General features: G+C 46.6%; 2 protein-coding genes across 2 annotated transcripts; one reads left to right on the top strand and one right to left on the bottom strand.

The window, feature by feature from the left end:
• Positions 1-70: 70 nt before the first annotated feature.
• Positions 71-18,327, bottom strand: LOC102992476 (scaffold attachment factor B2). The gene is made up of 11 exons (XM_028486482.1): positions 18,008-18,327; positions 16,782-16,869; positions 11,870-11,934; positions 11,581-11,784; positions 9,579-9,641; positions 8,687-8,714; positions 7,269-7,779; positions 6,800-6,849; positions 6,167-6,267; positions 276-425; positions 71-187 (listed from the first exon to the last, which is right to left on the bottom strand). Exons 1-11 carry the CDS (start codon positions 18,191-18,193, stop codon positions 71-73), a joined length of 1,563 nt encoding a protein of 520 aa, XP_028342283.1. The 5' UTR covers positions 18,194-18,327.
• A 187-nt stretch (positions 18,328-18,514) lies between these two features.
• LOC114485302 (scaffold attachment factor B1-like) lies at positions 18,515-24,974 on the top strand. Its single transcript, XM_028486483.2, has 2 exons — positions 18,515-18,892; positions 22,130-24,974. Exons 1-2 carry the CDS (start codon positions 18,530-18,532, stop codon positions 22,265-22,267), a joined length of 501 nt encoding a protein of 166 aa, XP_028342284.2. The 5' UTR covers positions 18,515-18,529; the 3' UTR covers positions 22,268-24,974.
• The last annotated feature ends 26 nt before the right edge of the window (positions 24,975-25,000 follow it).

The raw sequence follows: 25,000 nt of genomic DNA, 5'->3' as shown, positions 1-25,000 counted from the left end.
TTAAATAAGGAGCTGGTGACCCTGTGGCTGCCACCTGCCCTCCTGAAGAGAAAGGTTTTAAAAAAGCACTTTACTTTTCAACTTTGACCTCCACAGAATGATGTCTGTCAACATTAGACAATTTCTCCTTCTTCACTTCACATTCTTTTCTGTCAGACAGCTTCTTCCCAGCAGGTTCATTTTTGGCCTAAAATACAACACAGACAGAAACAGGTTAGGGACCAGGTCTTCTGGCCTGTGAGCACTGTGAGTTACAGCAACAAGAACAGCCTCACCTTCTCAACAGAGATCATTCTTCCATGAAGCTCAGTTCTGTGGAGATGGCTGATACACTTTGTGGCCTCGTCGGATGTTGACATGGTGACAAACCCGTAGCACCGGGCCCCGGGACTGCGGGCATTGGTCACCACTTTGGCTCCAACAACCTTTGTGAGAAAAGGGTACTCTTATTTTCTCATGCAAATAACCACACTACGTATCAAGAACTGCTAGCAGTTAACTGATCATCAGAATCATTTCCACTTGTTTTTACTGCTCTGGAAATTACTGTTCTTCATAACAAGTTATTAAAGTGGTTCTAATAAATCCTGACCTATCAAAATACAATTGCTTCTAAAATTAACCCTCACAGTGACAAAATACAAACAAGAAAAGCTAGACAGTTAGACTTCATTAACCACAACCAGTTAATTAATCAAAAGTCCTTCCCACTCAGACCTTTTTCTCCAATTCCACTGTTCCCATGGAAAGCTACGGGGATGCTGACTCAGAAATGCACCCCAATTCGTGCAGGCCCGGGCTGAGAACAGCTCTGACATGATGCAGAGAGGGCTTCCGCTTCCAGCCAGGACAGAGCACCAAGCAGTTACCCTCCTGCCGCCTGAAACTAAAAACCCAGAGGAAATGTGGGCAACAAGGGTTTTCAGACACTGGACAGCAGGCCGCATAGGATGGTGACCGCTGCAAGGGGGGAACACCGGAGGGGTGTCTCCTATGACTGCTCTGGCATACCACCTAGAAGTTCTAGCCAGCAACAGGGAGGAGGGAGTGAGGGGCAGCATCCCTGAACAGACAGAGCTCAGAGTCAGAGGAGGTGAAGGCAGCAAGCAATCAGAATACCACAGAGGAGAGGGCTGCCCACACCCGTGTGCACTTGTGTGAGGTGACTGCCCAGGCTAGGCAGACACCCACCAGCAACGGGCAGAGGGGACAATCCCCTGGGCTCACTCAGGACCATAAACGGTTCACTATTACCAGAGTGACCCCACCAGCCAGAGTGGAAGAGCCTGTAATTCCCGGGGGCATGAGGCTGAGTACTCAGAAGGGTCCAGCCTCAGGAGTGGACAAAGCTGGCCAGAGCTAAAGGCTGCCCTAGCCTGACTGGTGAAGCCTAACAACAAGCCTCAGAAGGACCAAGTGACTGAACTGTGACCCAGCAAACACGCAGAGACATTTATGGGGACACAGGAAGGACCAGCACCCAACAAGGTGAAAGTTATCACGTGGCATCAAAGACAACGAGGCTAGCTAGCCAAGGAGCAGGAAAACAGGGCTCTAGCACAGAAAAGGACAAAGTCAATAGAAATGACACAATGACAGAACTAGTGAACAAGGAGGGCCGTATCCTGTACGTTCCAGAAGGCAGAGCAACAACTGAGCATGTCAGGTAAGCACATGAAGATGTTTAAAAATACCCAAACCGAATTTCTGGAAAAGACTACACCAGATGGGCCTGAGGACACACATGACAAAAGAAAAAATTAGGGAACTTGAAGACGTAGTAAGAAAAACCATTTGAAATGAAACCGAGAAAAAAGACAGAAAAAACAAAACGAACCAGAGCAACAGCCATATGTCCTCATAGGCACGGGGCACAGGAAAAAAACTTTGCCAACGAAACCAAGGCACAGCAGCAGCAAACTTAACCGGTGGTAAAGAGAAATCGTGAAGGCAGCCAGAGGAAGACAAGACGCACGGAGACTAAGGAGCAAAGGTGAGAATGATAGCCAGCTGGTTGGAGAGGACGCAAGCGAGAAGGAGCAGAGCGGCTGTGCCACCTGGAGGAAAGCAGCCAACCTTGAATTCTATACCCAGCAAGACAAAGGCAAAGCAACAGCTTTCTCAGGCATGCATATGCCGTGAGAATTCACCGTCCACAATGCTGCACTACAAAACATGTTTAAGGAAGAAAGAAAATGATACCCAACAGGAACGTGGACAAACAAAAAGGAAAAAAGAGCACCCCAAAATGGTAAATACACGAGTAACTAAAAACTCACTTTTCTTTAAAAACGAAACAACTCACCAAAAAAAAGCCAATAATGCACTGTGTGCTTTATTAAATAGAAGTAAAACGTAAGATAACGTCACAAAGGCTGGAGGGGAAAATGGCAGTGCACTGCTGTAAGGCTCTCATACTACTTGGGAACTGGTATAAAGTCACTGGGAGATAGACTGTGATGAATCAAATAACACCTCGAGACAAATGAACCTGGAAATACAACATATCAAAATTTATGAGATGCAGCAAAAGCAATCTAAGGAGAAAGTTCACAGAAATAAATGCCTACATCAAGAAGCAAGAAAAATCTCCAATAAACAACCCAACTTTATACCTCGAGGAACTAAAATAGAAACTAGTTACACAGACTAGATACAACTAGTAAGGTACAAATCATTAAAAAAAAAAATATGCAATGCAAAATCAAGCAGATAAACAGGGACTTCCCTGGCAGTCCAGCGGTTAAGACTTCGCCTTCCAGGGACTACCCTGTTGGCTCAGTGGTTAAGAATCCACCTGCCAACGCCGGGGACACAGATTCGATTGCTGGTCTGAGAACATCCCACAAGCCGCGGAGCAACTAAGCCCGCGTGCCGCAACTTCTGAAGCCTGCGCACCTAGAGCCTGTGCTCTGCAACAAGAGAAGCCACCACAATAAGCCCACACACGACAATGAAGAGTAGCCCCCACTTGCCACAACTAGAGAAAAGCCCACGTGCTGCAACAAAGACCCAACACGGGCAAAAATAAATTTAAAAACATTAAAAAATTTTTAAATGTCTTAAAAAAAAGACTTCACCTTCCAATTCAAGGGGTGTGGGTTCAATCCCTGGTCAGGGAGCTAAGATCCCACATGCCTTGCAGCCAAAAAACCAAAACATAAAACAGAAACAATACAGTAACAAATTCAATAGACTTTAAAAATGGTACATATCAAAAAAAAAAAAAAAAGCAAACAGGTACAAGGAATCCAAGAAGAAACAGGACAGATACAAAACACAGAGCAAGAGCACAGATTTAAACCCTACCATACCAATGCTTCCGTTAAGTGTAAACATTCCCAGAGGACATTCAAAGACGTGAGGGTTGGGATATACAAGAAGTCTGAGACACAGGAGCCATGGCTTCTGGCTGTGACCTCCTCTGAACTCAGTGGGTCAACGTGAACAAGTGCTCTCCTCTCTCTAGACCTCATTGTACCCGACGGTGAGATGGTGAGGGGGATACATGCTCCCTAGGATCCCTGCAGACCTTGACATTTGCACTTTTGCCTGAAGAAAGCCCCGATCTGTCCAAAGCACCCCATACAGGGCCAGAGCCTCTGCTGAGATGGATACTGATGTCAGTTTGCATATCAGAGATGAAGCTTTGCCTTCTTCCCTCTCCTCAATGAGAGGGCTGAGCTAATCATGGAGTCATTTGACGTTTCCATCAAACATCCTTATAAGGGCACCACTTCCGATGACAGATAAACCTAAGTGAGAGCAGATGCCACAAAAAGCTCCCATGTTCCTGTCTGTGCCCCTTCCCTGCTTCCTGTCCTCTGCTATCAAGCTCCTCACAGAAGCCTTTGTCTGCTCATGCACTTCCAGAGCCTTGTCCCGCTGCGGGGCCTTCCTAGGTCCTGTTGCTCTGGTCCAGAGCTGAGCTCCGAGGGCCAGGCAAACTAATCACGCAGCCCTTGGCCTAAATGTCACTTCCTCAGTGACGACTGCTGAACCTACTTCCCAAATCTAAATTAGGCCCTCCTACCACACACCGATGGCACACTGTAATCTTCAATATACTTATCATAACACGTTGTTATGTATTTATTTCTTAAGCGACCTTCCACCAATGTAAGATCTATGATGTCAATACCCTTGTATGTTTGTTTTGGCTTTACAATCAGTGCCTGATTCTAAATGAGTGAGTGAATAGGTTTGGGCTTAATAGTGTTCTACACCCTTTGGAATGCTTCTTCTGGGTCCTGTCTGCTTCATTCCCTAACCCCTTCACTAACACCTATCTGGGGAACAAGGACCTGAGCAAAGGAATGACCTGGGCAGCCAGGATGACACAGATGCCAAACCTCGGCCTGGAATCCCTGCAACTTCCTGCCGCTGAGCGGTACCTCGCCTACTTCTCTCCCGAGGGTCACTCCCCACAGGCCCCCAGCAGACCAGGGCAGTCGTTATGGCTTCTGATAAGACTATTTCACTACCTAATTCCAAGACAACAGAATCATTCTTAAATGTTCCTCGGAAGGCTTCTAAACTGTATTACTTTCCTCCTGCTCCCGTGACCAATATATCAGTTGATATATTAAAAAAAAAAATTTTTTTTTAATAGAGATGAAGCTTTGCCTTCTTCCCTCTCCTCAATGAGAGGGCTGAGCTAATCATGGAGTCATTTGACGTTTCCATCAAACATCCTTATGAGGGCACCACTTCCGATGACAGATAAACCTAAGTGAGAGCAGATGCCACAAAAAGCTCCCATGTTCCTGTCTGTGCCCCTTCCCTGCTTCCTGTCCTCTGCTATCAAGCTCCTCACAGAAGCCTTTGTCTGCTCATGCACTTCCAGAGCCTTGTCCCGCTGCGGGGCCTTCCTAGGTCCTGTTGCTCTGGTCCAGAGCTGAGCTCCGAGGGCCAGGCAAACTAATCACGCAGCCCTTGGCCTAAATGTCACTTCCTCAGTGACGACTGCTGAACCTACTTCCCAAATCTAAATTAGGCCCTCCTACCACACACCGATGGCACACTGTAATCTTCAATATACTTATCATAACACGTTGTTATGTATTTATTTCTTAAGCGACCTTCCACCAATGTAAGATCTATGATGTCAATACCCTTGTATGTTTGTTTTGGCTTTACAATCAGTGCCTGATTCTAAATGAGTGAATAGGTTTGGGCTTAATAGTGTTCTACACCCTTTGGAATGCTTCTTCTGGGTCCTGTCTGCTTCATTCCCTAACCCCTTCACTAACACCTATCTGGGGAACAAGGACCTGAGCAAAGGAATGACCTGGGCAGCCAGGATGACACAGATGCCAAACCTCGGCCTGGAATCCCTGCAACTTCCTGCCGCTGAGCGGTACCTCGCCTACTTCTCTCCCGAGGGTCACTCCCCACAGGCCCCCAGCAGACCAGGGCAGTCGTTATGGCTTCTGATAAGACTATTTCACTACCTAATTCCAAGACAACAGAATCATTCTTAAATGTTCCTCGGAAGGCTTCTAAACTGTATTACTTTCCTCCTGCTCCCGTGACCAATATATCAGTTGATATATTAAAAAAAAAAATTTTTTTTTAATTTTTTTTTTTTTTTTTTTAAATTTTTGGCCACACGGCTTGTGGGATCTTAGTTCCCCAACCAGGTATCAAACCCACACCCCTGGCAGTGAAAGCCGTGGAGTCCTAACCACTGGACCGCCAGGGAAGTCCCCACTTATTTATTTTTAAGCCACTGTCCTGCTCCAATTCTCAAACTACATACTTTAGATGGTAGAAGATACATGGAGACCAACTCTCCACTTACCGTTAAGGGAAAAAAACCTCATCATGCCAGCTTCAAGTTTTGTATTGGCTAAAAGATAGTCTGTTCAAGAGAAGTTGGAAGCACGGCAGGGACATGTAGACTGTAGCTTTTACATACATTCTCTGAGCAGCGTTCTATAAGCTGTCTACCCTGCCTGTCATCCACTCTCAACCAGGAAACAAGGCTTACTACCCACCACTGGTTGGGTCCCCCACCTTGGAGTTTTTGTTCTTGTTTGTTTTCCCCCAACCAGAAACAAGAACCAATACAATTAACAGCGAGTATGAAGTTCCTAAACTCTTAGATTTATTATGTTTTAGTGCCAAATCAAGGCACGGTGACAGGAGGTCAAGGGGAATGTACCTTTCCATATTTGCTGAAAAGGTTCTTCAGATCTGTCGCTCGAGTTGTGGAAGACAGTCCACTGACCCACAGATTCCTTCCAGAACTACTGCTGATTCGACCTGAAGCAGGAGGGAGATGATTATGCTTTACCTCAAGGCATAACAACAGTAAGCTCGACCACTCCTCCTAAGATGTAGCCCTCTCTTAAACCCTAACTAAATCCAGTCTCGACTCCTCTGAGTCAAGAATTTAATTACCGCCAACAAACTGGACAGAAGACGAAAAATCTGGATCACAGAAACTGAGTTTTCTTACTTGAGGAATAATCACGTCATGTCAGTTACAAACTGAAATGGCTTCAATGATCAGCTCTCAACCAAGATAGCACTTTCTAAAATTCTATTATTCCACAGGTGGACCTGTCCTGTAATAGGACTTTCACTATTCCATAAGCAATAATCACAACAAAGGCATAAAATACAGAAACTCATCAACATTTAAAACCAGTCTCTCAAGATACCATTAGATGATTAATTCCAGTAATCCATAATAAAACCAACTACTGTATCCAAATTGTGGATACTTGCAGGCCCCTCCCTCCCAAAATAAGGGATCCGTAGATGGCTCCCTGCCATGTAAATTAAGTCATACCTTTTTCATCTTTAATGATTGGCTTTATATCTTTTTCTTCCTTAAAAGAGCTAGAGACAAAAGTTAATGTTACTCGTACAGGAATTAAATGAAAGACAACTAAATCAAAGTATGATAGGTGCTAAAACTGAATACCTACCAGAAAATTAGTCTGAAATAAAATTTTAACAGCACCTTTACAAGCTTATATTGGAAATCTGACCCCCCAAATACAATGGCAGATTCTTAAAAGTCAATTCGATTTAGCTGAAGATAACACTTAACAATTTAAGAGCACAACCAGAGTAGGTTGAGAAAAACAAAAGGAATTGAAATCACCCATTAAAAATACACAAAGAGAAATAAAACTTTAGAAGTAAACTACAATTGCATCAGTCTGGCTGGCCAATTGCAGAAACAGCTTATGTGTGTCATTAAACGACCAATGAAAAGGAGATAGCGTCTGGTCTAAAACTGAGAAAAAACAAACCTCATTTTCTGATCAGCGCCCTCACTGGCTGAGGACTCTTTAGGAGCCGGAGGGACTTCATTACAAGCTTCAAAAGCAAACTTCTTCACGTCTTCTTTGCTATCCCTGGGGTCTGGGCTTGAGGCTTCCGGGGGCGCTTCCGAGGCCTCCTCGCTACAGGCTTCCGTGTGCTCTGAGGCTTTACTACTCTGCTCAACTGGCTTCTCTAGCCCTACAGGCTCACAGTCCGTCCTCTCGCCATCGCCTGTCTGCTCCACGGGCTCCCTTTTCACTACCGCTAACAGGGTGTCTGCCTTGCTCGACTGAGCTTGTGCTGTTGACTCGCTGGCCAAATCTAAATCACCCTCCTCCGGATGGGCGCTGTCAAAAAGGTCCTCTTCCTCCGCAAGCTTTCTGTCTGGCCCCACGCTACTTGTTTCCTGTGCAAATGGCTGCTCCAGCTCGGAACCTTCTTCTTTTACTGGCTCAGATTTACAAGTTTCCCCCAAAATGTCGAGTATTTTCTCATTTTCTACGGATTTAACAGGAATAGAATGGCACAAGGTTTAATTACCAGGGAAATAAAGCAATCACAAATGTGGAACTGGCACGGCTGCCACACTAACACGAAGAGAACTGCTAGCTACACAGAGATTGGAAAACCCGCGGGTACACAAAGTTACACTGGTTACACTACCTGCGCTCCAACCGCCTGCGAGAGCAAGCCTCTACGCTACATGGAAGAGAAAAGGCCCCACAGGTTTAAACACCTACAACCGTGTGGCTGCTTCTCGACAGTCTTCATGCTTCTGTTCAAGTCTGGGTCTTCGACTTATTTTTCCAATGTCCAAGGTGCTCAATCGAACGCAATCACCATTCAAGGACAGCTCAATTTCCAAATTTCTTTGAAATTCTTTGAACAGAACAGTCCAACAGGAAAACCAGAAACTTCCGCCGGCAGGAGATAAACGCAGTCCAGAAGGGGAACAACACGTTGGAAATTTTCATGAAGAAACTGTTTCTTCTTCTGGAATCCAGTCACTTCTCAGGCTATAAGTGCCCTGACCACCGCTTTATCCTGCCTTAACTGCATTAATCAAAATGACTGCAGCAAATATCACAAGATCTGTTTCATGTGTAGAAACACATGGAAGAATCATGGGGTTGGGGGGAATTACTTAAATGCCACTGTACGTGGTTAGAGAGATGAAAGTAATCACTACATCTCAACAAATGTATTTAACCTCCAGAAACCAGAACGGTACTTCCACAGATCTGGTGATATGAATGGGTTTCCAATCTCTGATCCTTGTACGATCTGGATTGTCCACCATTAAAATAATTTACAACACCGTAAACAACTTAAAATATATAGACAGCTTAAAAAATACAGTGGGAAAACTTTCAAACCATAACTGTTGTGTCTCTCTTATCAGTACCTGGCTCCAATAGAGGTTCTTCAATATCCTATTGAAAAGAAGGAAAGACAAAGAAAATCCACAAAGCACTTTAAAAATTGGACAGATTCCCCTAGCTGATACAACTTTCAATCAAGTATGAATAACTGCTTGTTCCAAACAAGTTTCTCCACTCAAAACTAAGTATTCCATTCTACAATAATTCAACGACAAGCTCACTGTGTTGGTTTCTCCCCAGCAAAAGCAGACAGGTAGCAGTAATATTAGCCCGTCCCATTCCCCCCTTGGAGTTGGGCTCTGCAGCTGACAACGACTCCCACGGTCCAGGAAGAGGTCACACACATGGTCGCTGCTTTACACATCACACCGGATTTGGAAAAAAATATATTTCTCCCAACGCAGAACTGTTCTTTATAACTGAAATGTGTCAACGAAAGACTTTCTCCACCCTGCTGAACACCTCTCCCTAACTCCCCCTGAACGGAAGACAAAGGCTCCTGGACTCTGGCAGTCAGACCCACCTGTCTCTGCAGCCCCACTCCCGCCCTGCGTTCTCCATCCCTACAATGCACCACCCCCTCCTGCTCCAGAGTCGTCTTCCCCTTCACCTGGCTACCTCGGCTGGCCTGTCAGACCTCAATTTGAACACAAAGGACTTCCTCTGGGAAGCCCTCTCATGGTTTTGTAACTCAATCACCCAAACTTCTACCTTCTAGTTACACTCACTGGTCATAAACACCACGCCCACCAGGCTGCAAACCCTGACACTGACAATTTGGCTCAACCTCTTATCCCCAGCACCCAGCTCAGGACTGATGCTCAATGAATTGTTCACACACCCACACTCTTTTCCACTATGGAAAATTAACCACTCACGTCAGCTTTCCAGCCACAGAACCAGGTAGTAACCTACCGGAGGCAATTTCAAGTCCAACGGTGAAGCATCCAAAGTGTTCTCGAAGCCCTCCCCATCTACCTGAAAGACAAAATGCAAGAGTATCTTGTGGAGACAGAATTATGAATGCCAAGGCCTACACCTCACCAGTTTCCAGGCCACCTACACGTCTATTTCCTGCACAATGCCTACCGCCATCTGCAAGCCCACTGCTGGATCACAGCGGCCCCCCTTACCCACAGGGGATATGCTCCCAAAGCCCCAATGGATGTCTAAAACTTCAGCCAGCGCCAGACCTCATATACATTGTGTTTTTTCCTATACTGGCAGGCAGGTAACATATATAGCGTGGATAACTGGACAAAGGGATAATTCCTGTCCCGGCAGGATGGCGCAAGGTTTCATCACACTACTGAGAGTGGTATGCGATTGAAAACTTAAGAATTGTTTACTTCATTTAATATTTTTAGACCCGGTTGACTGTGCGTAACTGAAACCTCAGAAAGCAAATCCATGGGTAATGGGGTGGGGGGACTACAGTATTGTTTATCACGTGCCTCCCAGCCCCCAGGCCCACTCCAGGACTAGGTGGCACCAGCGTCTCTGACAGAGGCTCAGAGGGCTGGCGCTCTGTCCACGCTGGCCAAATGAATGAACGAGCAAATTCATTTCCCAGGCAGTTTCCACACACTGGTGGTCAGCATACACCACCCGGCCGCAGAATTTCCAAAGCTGAATTCAAAAGGAAAATGAACTTTGCACTCCTCTGATTTCACTTGGTAGCAATGCTTTTCAAATAACAATAGGGAATTCCCTGGCAGTCCAGTGGTTAGGACTCCACACTTTCTGTGCCAAGGGCACGGGTTTGATCCCTGGCCAGAGAACTAAGATCCCGCAAACCACGCAGCTTGGCAAAAAAAAAAAAAAAAAAAAAGGTAAAATAATAACTGGGCACTTTCTTCTACAGTACTTTGTATAAAACAAACATTTAACTTAACTGTTTTCTCTTTTTATTATCTACTATACAAAAAAAAACTGGTATCTTAAAGATTATTAAGTTAGAAAACCTTTTAACTTTTTAAGTGAAATATAAAAATACTCCTCCCCACATACTTTTTTCTTTTTCTAGGTTTGGATGTTTCCGTTAACCAAGAAGTTAGAAGCCAAGTCCATGCTATGGAAAGAATTCACACACAACAGAATCTCACTGAGAGGACAAATCAAAGCTCACTGCCTAGCCTAGGCCGAGCTGTGGTGATAACGTGAAATTTGTGACTATTCACCTGTAAAGTTTAAAGTTCAGTCCTACAGGGCACTTTTTCTTCCAATTTAAAGCTAGAATGCCTTAAATAAAACCAAACTAAGATGGCTGGGCATGCCAAGGTGGTGAGATTAAACTGAGATTAAACTGGCCATCAGTTCTAGGAGGGCTACCAGAGAGCTCTATGCCAACAGATGACAAGTGAGAAGCTGGGAAAGCGACGCTGGCAACAGAATTAAAGCCATCCCTTATACACAAGAAGTTAATAGTGAATTCCTTTAATTGGAGGAGTTCTTCTGGGGGGACAAATATTTTCTTCACTGTATTTCACATCTTCTAATATAACTGTCTAAATTCATACATGGAATACATCTTTAAAATATCAACAGGATTATCTAGGTGGCGAGATTATGAACTTTTTTTTCTTACCTTTCTACAGTTTTTTTTAAACCTTTTTTCTTTTTAAGGAAAATACTTTTCATCAACAGCGTCAACCTTTCATTTTATAACTTATGCTAAGAAAAGTGTCTCCTACCCAATTATAAAAATATCCTTCAACAACACAAAAAAGTTAGCCATTAATTAACATCTGACCTATGTGGAGTTTAAATGGATATAATTTACCCCAAGGTTTAGACGTCGAATTAAGTGTTTATGGTGACTGGTGATTTAGCTGCGTGCTCTGGCTCTGACAAAGAGCACATAAGCAGCGAGGAGCCCCAGGGCTGCAGCGCGCTGTACTGCATCTGCGTTACCTACAGAGTGTCCTGTGAACTGAGCTGGGAGCTCCCTCAGCTGCACGGCCACGTAGTCTTTGCTCTCGCATAGGGACTCGAGAATGCTGTCAGCGCCATCCTCCCCGAAGTCTGGAGCACCGCTATTCTCGACTTCGGTTTCTTCTAACACATTAACGTCCATCATGTCAATATTCTGCAAACTCTCCAAACTTGCTTCCATGTCCTCCTGTAATGAGGAACGAAAGGTGTCAGCGACCAGGTGGACCAGAATGCGGAGCTCCTGCCGCCATCTCAGCTGTGATGCCACATACCTGCCCGTCTCTGGAATCTTCTTCCAGGCCATTGTCTTCTGTGCCTTCCTCCTCCATCTTTTGTCCTAATTACAGAATAATTGTTCAATCAGACAACATTCAGGTTCTGGCCTCATAATTAGTTTATGCAGGATGACACAGCTCAATCTTGGTGAGAACATGTTACAGGGAAGCTAAATGTGCCTGTTCTTCTATCATGTATAGTTCTGTCTCAACTGGAACATAAAAATCTAGGATTTCTGTAACACTATCAAAGTATTTTGACTTTGCACAAAATATCCTAAAGCTTCAAAAGATTTCAAAACCACTCCAAACTAAGACTAACATCCCTAAAGAAAAATGAGCAAAGGATAAACATAGGCATTTCCCAATGAGGAAATTAAAAAATGTAATGTCCATATAGCACCCAAAGAACTGCAACCTAAGAGAGCGAGCCCAACGACGGACCTGCTGGTTCCCCTTCACTCCACCCACTGTAAGCAGGCCCCCTGCCTTCCGTCATTCTTCAGCCCAGGAACTTTTTTTTGCTCAAGGCAAAAAGGCAAAGGCTACCATAAAGGCGATTTTCACCCTGAGTTCTGTGAACGCAAAGGGACTATTGAGAGTTATGTTAGGTATTCGCAATGGGGCTGGAAGGGAAGGAGAGTGGAAACTTCTAGACTCAGAAAGGAAGTAAAATCTTTGGGCTCCCTATGTAACAACAGCCTTAAAAATGTACATACCTTTATCCTGGAATTCCCCTTAGGATGTGCACTAAAATGTCTGACAAGGAATTCAAAACAAAGGTTACTTATTCTATGGAGTGCATACAGACTAAATATCCCAAAGGGAAGCAAACTATGGCACGTTATGCTCAAATGTGGGATGCCAGTATGGGAAGTCAGGGCGGGAGTGGGCTGTAACGTGGCGATGTTTGGAGACATTTTGGTGTTATGACTGGCAGTGCTACTGGCATGTAGTGGACAGTGGCCAGGGATGCTGTGCAGCACACGGTAACACACAGGACAGCACCCTACCACAAAGCACTCAGTTCAAATTGCCAACAGTGCCGAGTCTGCAAAACCCTGTGGCATACCACACACTTTGCAACTTAAAAAAGAAAAAATTATGCCTTTAAAGACTATTTAATGATATGGAAAAATGTCCACAAAGTTACCAGACAGATCTACTCTTATTAAAATGCACAAGGGGGGCTTCCCTGGTGGCGCAGTGGTTGAGACTCTGCCTGCCGATGCAGGGGACGCGGGTTCGTGCCCTGGTCCGGGAAGACCCCACATGCCGCGGAGCGGCTGGGCCCGTGAGCCATGGCCGCTGAGCCTGCGCATCTGGAGCCTGTGCTCCGCGACGGGAGAGGCCACAACAGTGAGAGGCCCGCGTACCGAAGGAAAAAAAAAAAAATGCACGAGGATATTTTACACACGCAAGTGTGAAGATGCAGCGGTAGAACATACAGATGGATATGGCTAAGGCAATCCATCAACCATGGTTAAAACACTAAGCAATAAGAGTTACTTTCATTTTCATTTCTATAATTTTTTAAAAAGAGAAAATTAAACGCAAGAAACCGCAATCTTTATTTTATTGAAGTTTAGTTGATTTATGTGTTAATTTCTGCTGTACGGCAAAATGATTCAGTTATACATATACCTTCTTTTTCATATTCTTTTCCATTATGGTTTATCACAGGACATTGCATACAGTTCCCTGGGCTATATGGTAGGACCTGGTGTTGATCCATCCTGTATATAACACACTGCATCTGTTAACCCCAAACTCCCATTCCATCCCTCCCCTAACCTCCCCACCCCCCCAACCACAAGTCTGTTCTCTCTGTGAGTCTGAAGAAACCTCAATCTTTGATTAAAGATGCCAACTGCAATGTCTACACTTCAGTTATCTCGTTTGCCATTATTATCAATGATTACTAAAAAATGTTGTTTTATTACACGTTGGGCACTACTCTTCGCATTATTTAATACTCCCCACAATGCTAGCAGGTTTATTATCTGCATTTAATGCAAGAATTTCGCTCTGCTCCAAAGCTGCAACTCAAAAACTCAGCTGTACCACCTCCCACTATATCTAAACCCTGAATATCCTTTTGAAATACGCTGTTTAAAAACGTTTGAGGGCTTCCCTGGTGGCGCAGTGGTTGGGAGTCCGCCTGCCGATGTGGGGGACACAGGTTCATGCCCCGGTCCGGGAGGATCCCGCATGCCGCGGAGCGGCTGGGCCTGTGAGCCGTGGCCGCTGAACCTGCGCGTCCGGAGCCTGTGCTCCGCAACGGGAGAGGCCACGGCAGTGAGAGGTCCGCGTACCACAACAACAACAAAATGTTTGATAATTGCACCCAATTTCTAAGCCTCAAATAATAGCCTGCAGTACCCACAAAGAATGTAAATAGAAGAGAGGCAGCCCAAAAAGCCTCACCAAAAAGCACCCTAAGTGGGAGTGACGATGAGACAAATGCTGGGCAGACAGGCCACACCCAAATCCCAAGGGCCTGCTGTTGCCTGACTAAAAGCTGAAGGGTGGAGGGGAACGGGACAGGAAACAGGCACAGACACCAGAAAATCAAATTTTAACCCCAAACGTAACCTAATTCAAAATTTTAATCTTTCAAAACGCACCCACAGTTTTCAGCAATTTTGCGCATTTAGATGAGCTGGGGAAAGGCCCCTTGTTCCTACTTACAATGAAACTTACAAAGTTCAGCTACTTTTCACTTTTGAAAGGCAGTGGTTACTCATGAATTCCCAGATTTAGTCCAACTTTGTGGCAGACTCTGGAAACCAACTGGTTGATTCCTACTAATCTCGAGGACCTAATTTCAACCAGGTCACCACGAGGACCTAGCACTTCATATAACTAACCATGTGCCCACACGCCTCCGAAGGACACACCAGCTCTGCAATTTGCAGGAGCTATCCTCTGCCCCAGGACCTCACCCACCTGTTTCTTCCTTGAAGGGGAAGGGACCAGTGCCTTTTAAATCCCAAATCCCAGCAACAGCTACCTGTACTGGTACAAACACTCTCTTTACACCAATGGAAGTAACTATAATAGAGGCTTTTCTGACAAAATGCTAACTCCAAGTAGCTTTGATTTGACTTATGCTTTAACCCAGACATTCAGACATATATTTGAAGCACTCAGCTAAGGTTTAGTTTTTCTAATGATTCAAAGATCCCCGTTAGAAGCCAAGAACATTTTGATTAGTAGGGCTTGAACCTCACCGTTTTAAATGAGCATCTACACAAAAAAAGTTCTAAACGATTATTAAGTTGTGTCAACTATTCAAAACCAAACTTTCAGATCACTAGTAACTTGACAGCAAAGTACAATGAGGTATTTGTATGTTTCCTGCTACAGACCCATCCCTCACGATCTGTATTTGTTTGGACAGTCAGTGTTTATAGCTGAAATACGGACAGTTTCACAAGCAGTAAACACACACCAATGTTTTAGACTTCAATTCCTTATGTAACCTAACTCAAAAATTTAACCTTTCAAAACACATGCACAAGATTTAAACAGTTAGATGAGTTTTGGAAAAGTTGTTCTGCTAGAAAAAGCTGTTAAAAACATAAACTGGGGCTTCCCTGGTGGCACAGTGGTTGAGAGTCCACCTGCCGATGCAGGGGACACTGGTTCGTGCCCCGGTCCGGGAAGATCCCACGTGCCGCGGAGCGGATGGGCCCGTGAGCCATGGTCGCTGAGCCTGTGCGTCCGGAGCCTGTGCTCCGCAGCGGGAAAGGCCACAACAGTGAGAGGCCCGCGTACCACAAAAAAAAGAAAAACAAATAAAAAACATAAACTGAAGTTGTTGAAAATGCTACAAGGTCATTTCTTTTTACTTTCTAAGCAGCTGTCTCCCATTGCCTGAATTGAGCACTTCTTTAGATGAATGGGACACATATAGCTGTGAAAATTTTTGTGCAGCACCCTTCAAGAAAATAAGCCTGTCATGTGGGAGTTTCAAATTACACTGTCCTTATCACAGTAAAATCTGATAATGAGAGCAACAGCTAATGAGGTTACGAAGTTTTATGGAAGTAAATCCTCCCCAAAATAAGTGCTATCAGCCATAAAAAATGGAGCACTGATGTATGTTACACCATGAATAAATCTTAAAAACATTATGCTCAGTAAAAGATGCCAGACACAAAAAGCCACATGTTATATGATTCTATTTATATGAAATGTCCAGAATAGACATATCCTTAAAGACAGAACCTCAATTAGATATTGCCAGGGGGGAGCAGGGACATGGGAACTGACTGCTAATGGGCATAGGGGATTCCTCTTGGGGTGATGAAAATATTCTAGAGTTAGAGTGGTGATGGTTGCATAGCCTTGTAAATACACTGAAAAGCACAGCATTATACACTTTAAATAATGTGTGAATTTTACAGTATGTGAATTATATCTTGATTAAAAAATAAAAAAACCTGTGTTAAAATGGGCTGGGTGCAAATACTCCGACAATCTATTCTGGACCCCAGGGAAGTTGGGTTCTGTTGTATCTCTGGTTGGTGTCATTTTCCTTGGTTTAAGGCGCAGTTTTTTGAACTAGGAAGGAAGCCAAGCAGGTGCGTGTGGTTGCTCAGACCAGTTGGGGCAGCTTCCAGAGAGTGCCTTACTCTAGTTCTTTTTAACCCCAAAGACAAGAGCTGCGAGGTTTTCAGTACATATTTTAATTTTACCTGGCACCTACAAATCTCTTTACTCCTCCGCAGCACCCTGACACCGTTACACGTTAGGTGGTGGAAAAGCAAGCCTAACTGTTAGATGGAGGACAATGAGGGCCGCTCTCCCGACCTGGAGGGCAGGAAGAACGCTAAACAACCAGTTCTCTACAGAAGCCCTCTCAAGGCAGAGGCCTCAAGCAGCAACAAATTCAAGCGGATACCTTTAACGCATTTCTTTGTCATCCTCTTGCTTGTGGCTTCCAACGCGATGCCAATTTCATCAGGATCTTGCCCTTCTTCCTTAACCGCCTATTGGGAAGAGACAAGTTTTACAACGTGGCTAAGAGCTGCAGGACAAACACTGTTCTTCCTAGGTAACAACTTCCCAGCGAACAAGCGCAAACCTTTCCTTGCAAAGAGCAACTCTGGTTCTGGTATCTGGGCTGCCAGCCCCCAAAACACAGGAAGAACCCAGTGTCACTCGGTTCTCTCTGCAGAGGCCCCCCACCCAAAAGACAAAGAGATGTGTGAGCTGGGGCTCCAGAGTCTGTGACGAGTCCCGAAATGGTCCCTAACCTCCAAACTACCTCTACTTTAAGTCAACGATGTAACAAACCAGAGACGCTGCACTCGGTCTGGCATGGGTAGAGAGGGCTGCGTGCTGTTCGACAGGCCACCTTTGACCTCGGGGGAGGAAGAAGACTGAACAAACTGGGTAGAAGGCAGGTTGGTGGTTGCAGGCGACAGTGCCTTTTGCGTGCTTGGGGACTCCGCGCTCAACGCACAAGGGCCCTACTCTCAAGAGCCTGTTCCCATCAGGGAGGGTACACCTCCCCCCTACTCCCGGTACCCAACTCTGTGTTAAGTGCTGCGAGGTGGGGCAAGAAACAGAGGATGGTGCGACACAGGGAGTCAGAAAGATGGAACAACACTTAGGAAGGGTGGGCAGGGTGGCGACATCTCAGACAAACCCAAAATGACAACAAAGCGCCAGGCAGATGGAAACCTGGGAGACGAGCAGCCAGGTGGAAGGCACGGTAAGAGCAAAGGTCCTGGGACAAGAACAAGCACAGCCCCCCCCTTCCTGGGAAACATCAAAGGCTCTTCAATCATCCACTCTGCAGGGGACGAAACTGAGGCGCGGGGAGGAGACAGCACTTGTCCAAGGTCACACAGCGCCGGGAAGAGTCCAGGGGCCACCCTGCGGCTAAAACGGGCTTTCAGCGCACCGGAGGCGACCGACGGGAGGGAAAGGAGGAGGCAAAGTACAGCGAGGGCCGGTGACGGGCCAAGGTCACACAACCCCACAGGGACCTGACAGCTCGGGCCGGGGTCGGCCACGAGAGAAGCGGGCCAGGGCGCCCCGCCCCGGGGAGTCGCAGTGACAGGCCCGCGCGGGGGCGTGCCTCTGCCTCAGGCGCCACCCCGGGGCCCCGGGCCGCCTCACCTTCTTGAGCCGCTCCATCAGGACGCTCTTGTTGCCGCCCGTGTCCAGATTCCGCTTCTTCAGCTCCGCCCGCAAGTCGATCACCCGCAAGTCGCTGAGCCGCCGCGTCCCGACCTCTGAGGCGCCCGAGACGGCAGCGGCTGTGCCAGAACCCGAGTCGCCGGACCCTGCCAGAGTCTCCGCCATCCCGGGTTTCCCGTCTCTGCCACCTATTCCACACACCGCCGCCGGCTGTAGCTGCTCTGAGCACAAAATGGCGCCGCCTGAGAGGAAAACGCACTCCCTTCCTCCCGCCCCGTTTTCCGGCCGCGCATGCGCGCCGTCCGGATCAGGGCTCTTAGCAGTAAGCGAGCTCGTGCGCCAACCAACCGCACGTGTCCGGCCACAACGCGCAGGCGCCGTAACCGCAGTACGCATGTGTCCCGTCAGTTCGCGGCGGGAGGCCGGCGAGACGACACGCGCCTGCGCGTATCCCCCCTCCGCACACACACCGCCCCCTCCCGCCCAAGGCTCTCACCACGCATGGGCAGACGCGACCTGGAGCGTCGAACCCACGCCGGGTACGCCTGCGCAGAAGCGAGGCGCGCCGGGGCGGCTGGAGCGGTTCCTTCGCAAGCGGCGCCATTTTGTGCTAGGAGCCGAGATAAATCCAGCCCGGTTTTCTGTGAAGTGGGCGGCGGAGCCAGGGTCCCTGGAATGGCGGAGACTCTGTCAGGCCTAGGCGATTCGGGTGCGGCGGGCGCAGCGGCTCTGAGCTCCGCCTCGTCGGAGACCGGGACGCGGCGCCTCAGCGACTTGCGGGTGATCGATCTGCGGGCGGAGCTGAGGAAACGGAACCTGGACTCGAGCGGCAATAAGAGCGTTTTGATGGAGCGGCTTAAAAAGGTAGAGTCGGGGCTCTGGGGGTGGGCAGGAGGTGGGTCGGGGGACCCTCGCGGTCGCGACGGTGGCCTTCTGGCCTCGGGGTCCGCCCCCGGCCCCGTTTGCGGCCTGCGCCGGGCCTGGCGCTCCGGGCTTCTCCCGGCTCCTCCCAGGCCCCAGCGGGAGCTTCGAGCCCCGCCGAGCGCAGGTTCAAAGCCCAGCGCCGCATCGGGGCGAGAACAAGAAAAAATCTCGACGTGAACGGGGGAGGTTGGGGGTGACGGGTGACATCGGCCGAGCGCTTGTGTTATCCGCATCAGCTCCTGCTTTTCAAGGGCTTTCTTCGGTTGGGGTGCATTCCGGCCTCTGAAAGTGTACGCGGAACCCTGAAATCCCCGCTTCCTCCGCGGTGTTAGGGGACTCGGCCAAGGTCACTCGGCCGGGGTGAGGAGGTCGGGATTTGAACCGAGGCCAGCCGATTTTCTGAGCCCGTGTCGGCCGCGGGGGCGTCCTCTGGGAAGAGAGATGCTTCTTGATCTGTTAGGGCCCAGGAGCCTTGAATAGGGGATTAATTTTAAAAGTAACCGTTATCGAGGGACTACTCAAAGAGGGTGGGGGTGGGGAAACGGTTTGGGGATTTGCCAGTACGGGCTTGGGGATTTAGCCTGGAGGGAAAAGTGCTATTTGTAATAACCACAAGAAATGAAACAGACTTGGGGAGGATCTAAAGGCTCCGTCAGATCTGCGTGATCTTGAGCGTGGAAGACATTTAATCCCTTCTGGGCCTGTTTCTCCTTGTGTCCAGTAGAAGAAAATAATAGTGTTTTCGCGTTAGGATTAGGTAAAATGGCATGAAACGGGCTTGGCGTGTTGCCCAGCGCATGTAAACACTCAAGGTGCGATCGCTGTCACGTTTCACTTTTTTCTCTGTGCCACCGTTTGGTATTTGCAAACAGGGGTTTTTAACCCCCTACCTCGAGGGTTCTGAGGGATGCGTGCGAAAAGCAGGGAGTTAAGTGTTTGTGCCCTTTCTGCTTCCCCTGTGCTTGCCTTGTTCCGGTGGCCTCTTTCTTTTTGCCGCCTAGCGACTCTTGTCTGGGGACTTCTGTGTAATCGCTAAGCCTTGTTACCTATCCCCCACCCCCCGAGACAGTGCGGTTTGTCTCTCATTCCACCCTCCGGCCTCCCAAACAACAGAGGATCAGAGTTTTATTTATTAATTGCTGCTTAGAGGAAGTAACGATTATTTCCTTTTATCTGGATGAGGAAGCTCAGGCTTGAGAGTAGTGAGTTATTTGCTCCGAGTTAGTTGGGCCTTTCTAACTTGAGTCTGTTTTCTTTCGCTATGGTTGCTAACTTCCTTTACCCAGACGGGGCAGGCGGTTCATCCACCGAGATGTTTACCTGGAGAAGATGCAAGGAGGGTGAGGGTTGGCACCCGGGGACATGTGATCCATGTTGTTAGTAGCCGCAAGGCCTCCTATCAACAGTCAAATTGGGGGACTTTAGCCTTTATTCCCCCAGATAGTCCACAAGCCTGCAATGCTGATAGGATGGTATTGAACCTTCCCGTCAGGCGGGGGTTGAGACTGGTGTGATCTTCCATCACTAACGTCTCTGAGGGGACAAACCCATCCCTTCTTCCTTCTTTTCAGGTTCTTAGCGATATGCTCAAAATACATAAATACCATTAGCATATATACCTATCTGCTACCCTGCCTAAGCAAGTCTGGAAGTACTGATGTTTTTCTCTTGTACTTCCATCATCTAGGTTTTTTTTTTTTTTTTTAGGAAGGGCAAAGAGGGAAAGGTGGAGGCAAAACACAAAGTGTAGTTTGGCAAGGCCTGTAAGGATGTCTCGTAGTCTAAAGTCCCCCCTAGGGATGACCCTGTGAACACTACACCTAGAGGAGACACACTGAGGGGCAAACTGGTACACCTTCTGTCTGGGGTAGTTTTTGTATTTTCCTGATGGTGTTCCAGAATCTTCTGTCTCCAGGAAGAGAGTGAAAGACTTTATGTTTGTGCTTTCCTTGATGCCAGGGCGTAACTCCAATTCTTCCTTCTGGTTCTGGCTTCAGAGAGAAGGGAGAGGTTTCTTTGTTCCTGGTACAGGTTAGGTGTGGAGCCTCCACGCTGCATTCTGAATTTAGACTTTTCCAAGCTAGGAAACTCCTCAGAATCTTTGAGACTTTTGAAACTGTTTACAAATAAAACAGCATTTGAAATGGGTTTAAACAGAGTTTGAGAATCCAGTAAAGACAGGGTTTTCAGTAAAACCTAAACGTGAAGCCCAGTGTCTATGGATATCAGAATTGACACGCTCAGTCCTGTTTGTTTTGTTGTTGTTGTTTCTGTTGTTGATGTTTTTTCTCCTGAGTGCCTCCTTGGTGCCTGGCACAGTGCAGAGCATAAGTGGGGGCCCCTCAAGTGAAGGACAGGCTCTTGGGACGGGAGGCGGGACTTGCCAAGAGATCCTTATGATTCTGTATCCGATGAAGCAGGCCCCCTAGTGGTTGATGGCAAGACCTCTGGAGTCAGTCAGAGATGATTGTGAAGGGATGAGGTAGTACGTGTCACGTCCCGTACCATGCCACACACAGCAGGAACTCAGGCAGTGAGTGTTAGTATTCTACAGGTGCCTAGTACAGGTGTGGCGTGGAGGGGGGATCAGGGAGGGTCGAACAGCCCATTGTTGAGTGAAGTCATAGGTAACCCTAATGTTTGGTGAGTGCTTTCTTTACATGGATAATGAGAATTCTCATGACAGCTTTCCAGGGTAAGAACTTTTATTAGCCCCTTGTTCCAGAGTAAAAAACAAACTCACAGGGATTAAGTAAGCCTGCCTGAGACCACACAGCTAAGATCTGGTAGAATCAGTCTAAATCCAGACCCCTTGCTTGCTCCAACGTAGAAAAAGAAAGAACGAATGTGGCTTCCCCGGTGGCGCAGTGGTTGAGAGTCCGCCTGCCGATGCAGGGGACATCGGTTCGTGCCCCGGTCCGGGAAGATCCCACATGCCGCGGAGCGGCTAGGCCCGTGAGCCATGGCTGCTGAGCCTGCGCGTCCGGAGCCTGTGCTCCGCAGCGGGAGAGGCCACAACAGTGAGAGGCCCGCGTACTGCAAAAAATAAAATAAAAGAAAGAAAGAACGAATGAACAGGTGGGGAGAGACCCTTTCCAGATCAGCAACCTGAAGCTTCTGTGAAAGTCAAATCTGTGTGCTGCCTTTTTGGGTGATCTTTTTTTACCTTCTCTCTAGGCAATTGAAGATGAGGGGGGTAATCCTGATGAAATTGAAATTACCTCTGAAGGAAATAAGAAGACATCAAAGAGATCCAGCAAAGGTATGGAGGATTTTATAAGCATTGCTAATGTTAGGAACGTTTTTCAGAATTGACTTCCTTTGCTAATGTGTTTGTGGACTGCCCTGTGAATCAGAAGGACCTTGAATGAAGGTTTGCATTTTCTTTAAAGATCCCTCCACTGTACTTTTGTTTCCATGGTTCTTGGGAACTCAGAGGATGGAAGAGGTACTTAACACATCTACTTATTTTCCTCTGTAGGTTTCTCAGCAGCCGTTGCTTATCCAGGCTCTTAACCTTCTTTAAGTAGAGAGTGTTTAGAATTACTTGAGTCTCCTATTGACTTGACTTGTGGAAAATAACTTCCTTTTTAAATACTGCCTGGCCAAAACAGAGTTGTCACTTTTACAGACATTGCTTTCAAAAACTGCATACCGCATAAAAGCCAGATTCCACGTGGCATTAATGCCCTTCACCGTCCGCCCCAAATCTTCCCTTCCCCACTTCCTCCCCCACCAGCTTCCTCTGTTACATATACCTTTAATCAGGTCCCAAACATGTGGTTTACTGTCTTGGCTCTCTGGGCCTTCGCTTATATGTTCCGCCCACTCCTCTTCCCCATTTGTCTGCGTTCAAGTCCTAGTTCATCAAGCGATAACTTCTGATCCCACCAACAGCAGGTCTTCTCTCCTTAGGTCCTCTGTGCTGCCATGGCCTGAGTTATAATGCTTACGTCTCATTCTGCCTTGTGTCACAATCAGTTACCTTGTTGAGGACAGGGGCTGCGTCTTCCTTGTCTTTCTTCCTGCTTAGTATTTATTCATTGAGTTACTAACGGAATTCAGTGACATTCACCTACTGTTTTAAGAAAGAATTAGCTAAAACTGGGCATTTGGGCTGTCCTGCAAGTTCTCTTGGTAATTGGAGGTTTTATTGCTCAGGCCCCAAAACAAAACGAAATATTTTTACCTGGTCATTGGTGAAGAATTGGGTGTGAAGTGTCTAAGAGGCAGGCACCAATATCAGCCATGCTCTGGGGTATATAAGCTCTGGAAGAACAGCAGTCAGTGACCTCGCTTTGGAATGAAGTCACCTCTGCGGTCCACAGTTCATCGAGCATTTTTGGTTTTGCCCAAGTCAGTGTTTTTGCCAAGGCAAAGAGTGCTGAAAAATCAACAGAAAGACAGTTATAGACTGGGAAAAAGTAGGGCCTGTGTATATCCTTTTTGCTTTCTTTTTCTTTTTAACAGAAAAAGAAATGCTTGTGTTAAGGTCTTTGGAAATACAGATGTGCATTAAGTAAAGTGTTGAAATTCCTTTCCATTCAGGAGGCAACCCGTTGTTAAAAGTGTGGGCATATTTTCCCAGACTTATCGATGTGTCTGCAGTTATCTAAAAATACAGAAAGATGTGCACACGCCTGTGTGCCTTTGTCTTTCCTTTAAAAAAAATCGGTTCTGCTACACACCATATTCTCTAATTTGTTTTTTTCACTTAGCATGTTAAGGACATTTTTTGATGGTGCTGAAAATAAAAAGAACTTGTTCTTTTAACAGCTGAGTAGTCATTCTTCATATGATTGTACCACAGTTGAGCTCATCAGTCTTATTACTTGACGGTTGGGGTTTGTTCCAGTTTTCAGCACAGCCGTGAACCAGAGCTATCTCTGCTGAAGGAATATGTTTTTGTTAACTTATTGGAAGTAGAATTCCGGGGTCAAAAGATATGTGCATTTTATTTTAAAAATAGCTACTAACGGGCTTCCCTGGTGGCGCAGTGGTTGCGCGTCCGCCTGCTGATGCAGGGGAACCGGGTTCGCGCCCCGGTCTGGGAGGATCCCACATGCCGTGGAGCGGCTGGGCCCGTGAGCCATGGCCGCTGAGCCTGCGCGTCCGGAGCACAGGCGTCCGGAGCCTGTGCTCCGCAGCGGGAGAGGCCACAACAGAGGGAGGCCCGCATACCACAAAAAAAAAAAAAAAAAAGCTACTAACAAATAGCTCTCCAACAGGCTGTACTGGTTAATATCCGGCAACATAAGGGGTGGGAGAGGGTGCCAATTTCTTCAAATTCTCACGTAATGCTGAATATATTTTTAATGTTGTCTTATATTATAGAAGAAAAGTATTTCATTGTATTTATCTGAATTTCTCCACAGATTAGACAGTTTCTGATAATTGGCCATCTGTATTTTCTGAATTGCCTTTTCATGCCCTTTGCCCATTTTTCTGCTGGGTTGTTGGTCTCATTGACTCTTGAGGGCTCTCTATAAAATGTCACGATTGTTTTTCCCGTCTCTCATTTGACTTAACTAGTTTGTGGTGTTTTGGTCTTTAAAGTTTCAATCTTTAACACAAGCAATGCAGTTAACTTATTCTATACGGTTTCTAGATTTTACGTTGTATTTTAAAAGGCCGTCCTTTGCTTTAAAATTATTATTTTTTAAATCATTCCACATTTTGGAGTGGTATTTATCGTTTTATTTTGAGTTCATTTGGAGTTTATTTTTGCATATGATGTGAGATAAGTAGGGATCAAAATATGGAACATTCCTATCAGACTCCTCGTGCCCTTGCCCAGTCATAGTCCCTGCCTGTCCCTCAAAGGGGGGGAAAATATGTGATTACTTTGACCATAGATTAGTTTTGCCTGTTCTAGAGCTTCAAGTGAAATAGACCCATTTAATACAAATTTTTTTATTTTGTTGGCAGCACCGCACGGCTTGTGGGATCTTAGTTCCCTGACCAGGGATTGAACCCGGGCCCTCAGCAGTGAGACCATGGAGTCCTAACCACTGGACTGCCAGGGAATTCCCAATACAAACTCTTTTG

The sequence above is a fragment of the Physeter macrocephalus genome, unplaced genomic scaffold, assembly GCF_002837175.3.
Source record: "Physeter macrocephalus isolate SW-GA unplaced genomic scaffold, ASM283717v5 random_1252, whole genome shotgun sequence".
In the NCBI taxonomy this organism is placed as follows: domain Eukaryota; kingdom Metazoa; phylum Chordata; class Mammalia; order Artiodactyla; family Physeteridae; genus Physeter; species Physeter macrocephalus.
The sequence above is the reverse complement of the archived record's forward strand: the minus strand, read 5'-3'. Positions and strand labels throughout refer to the sequence as shown.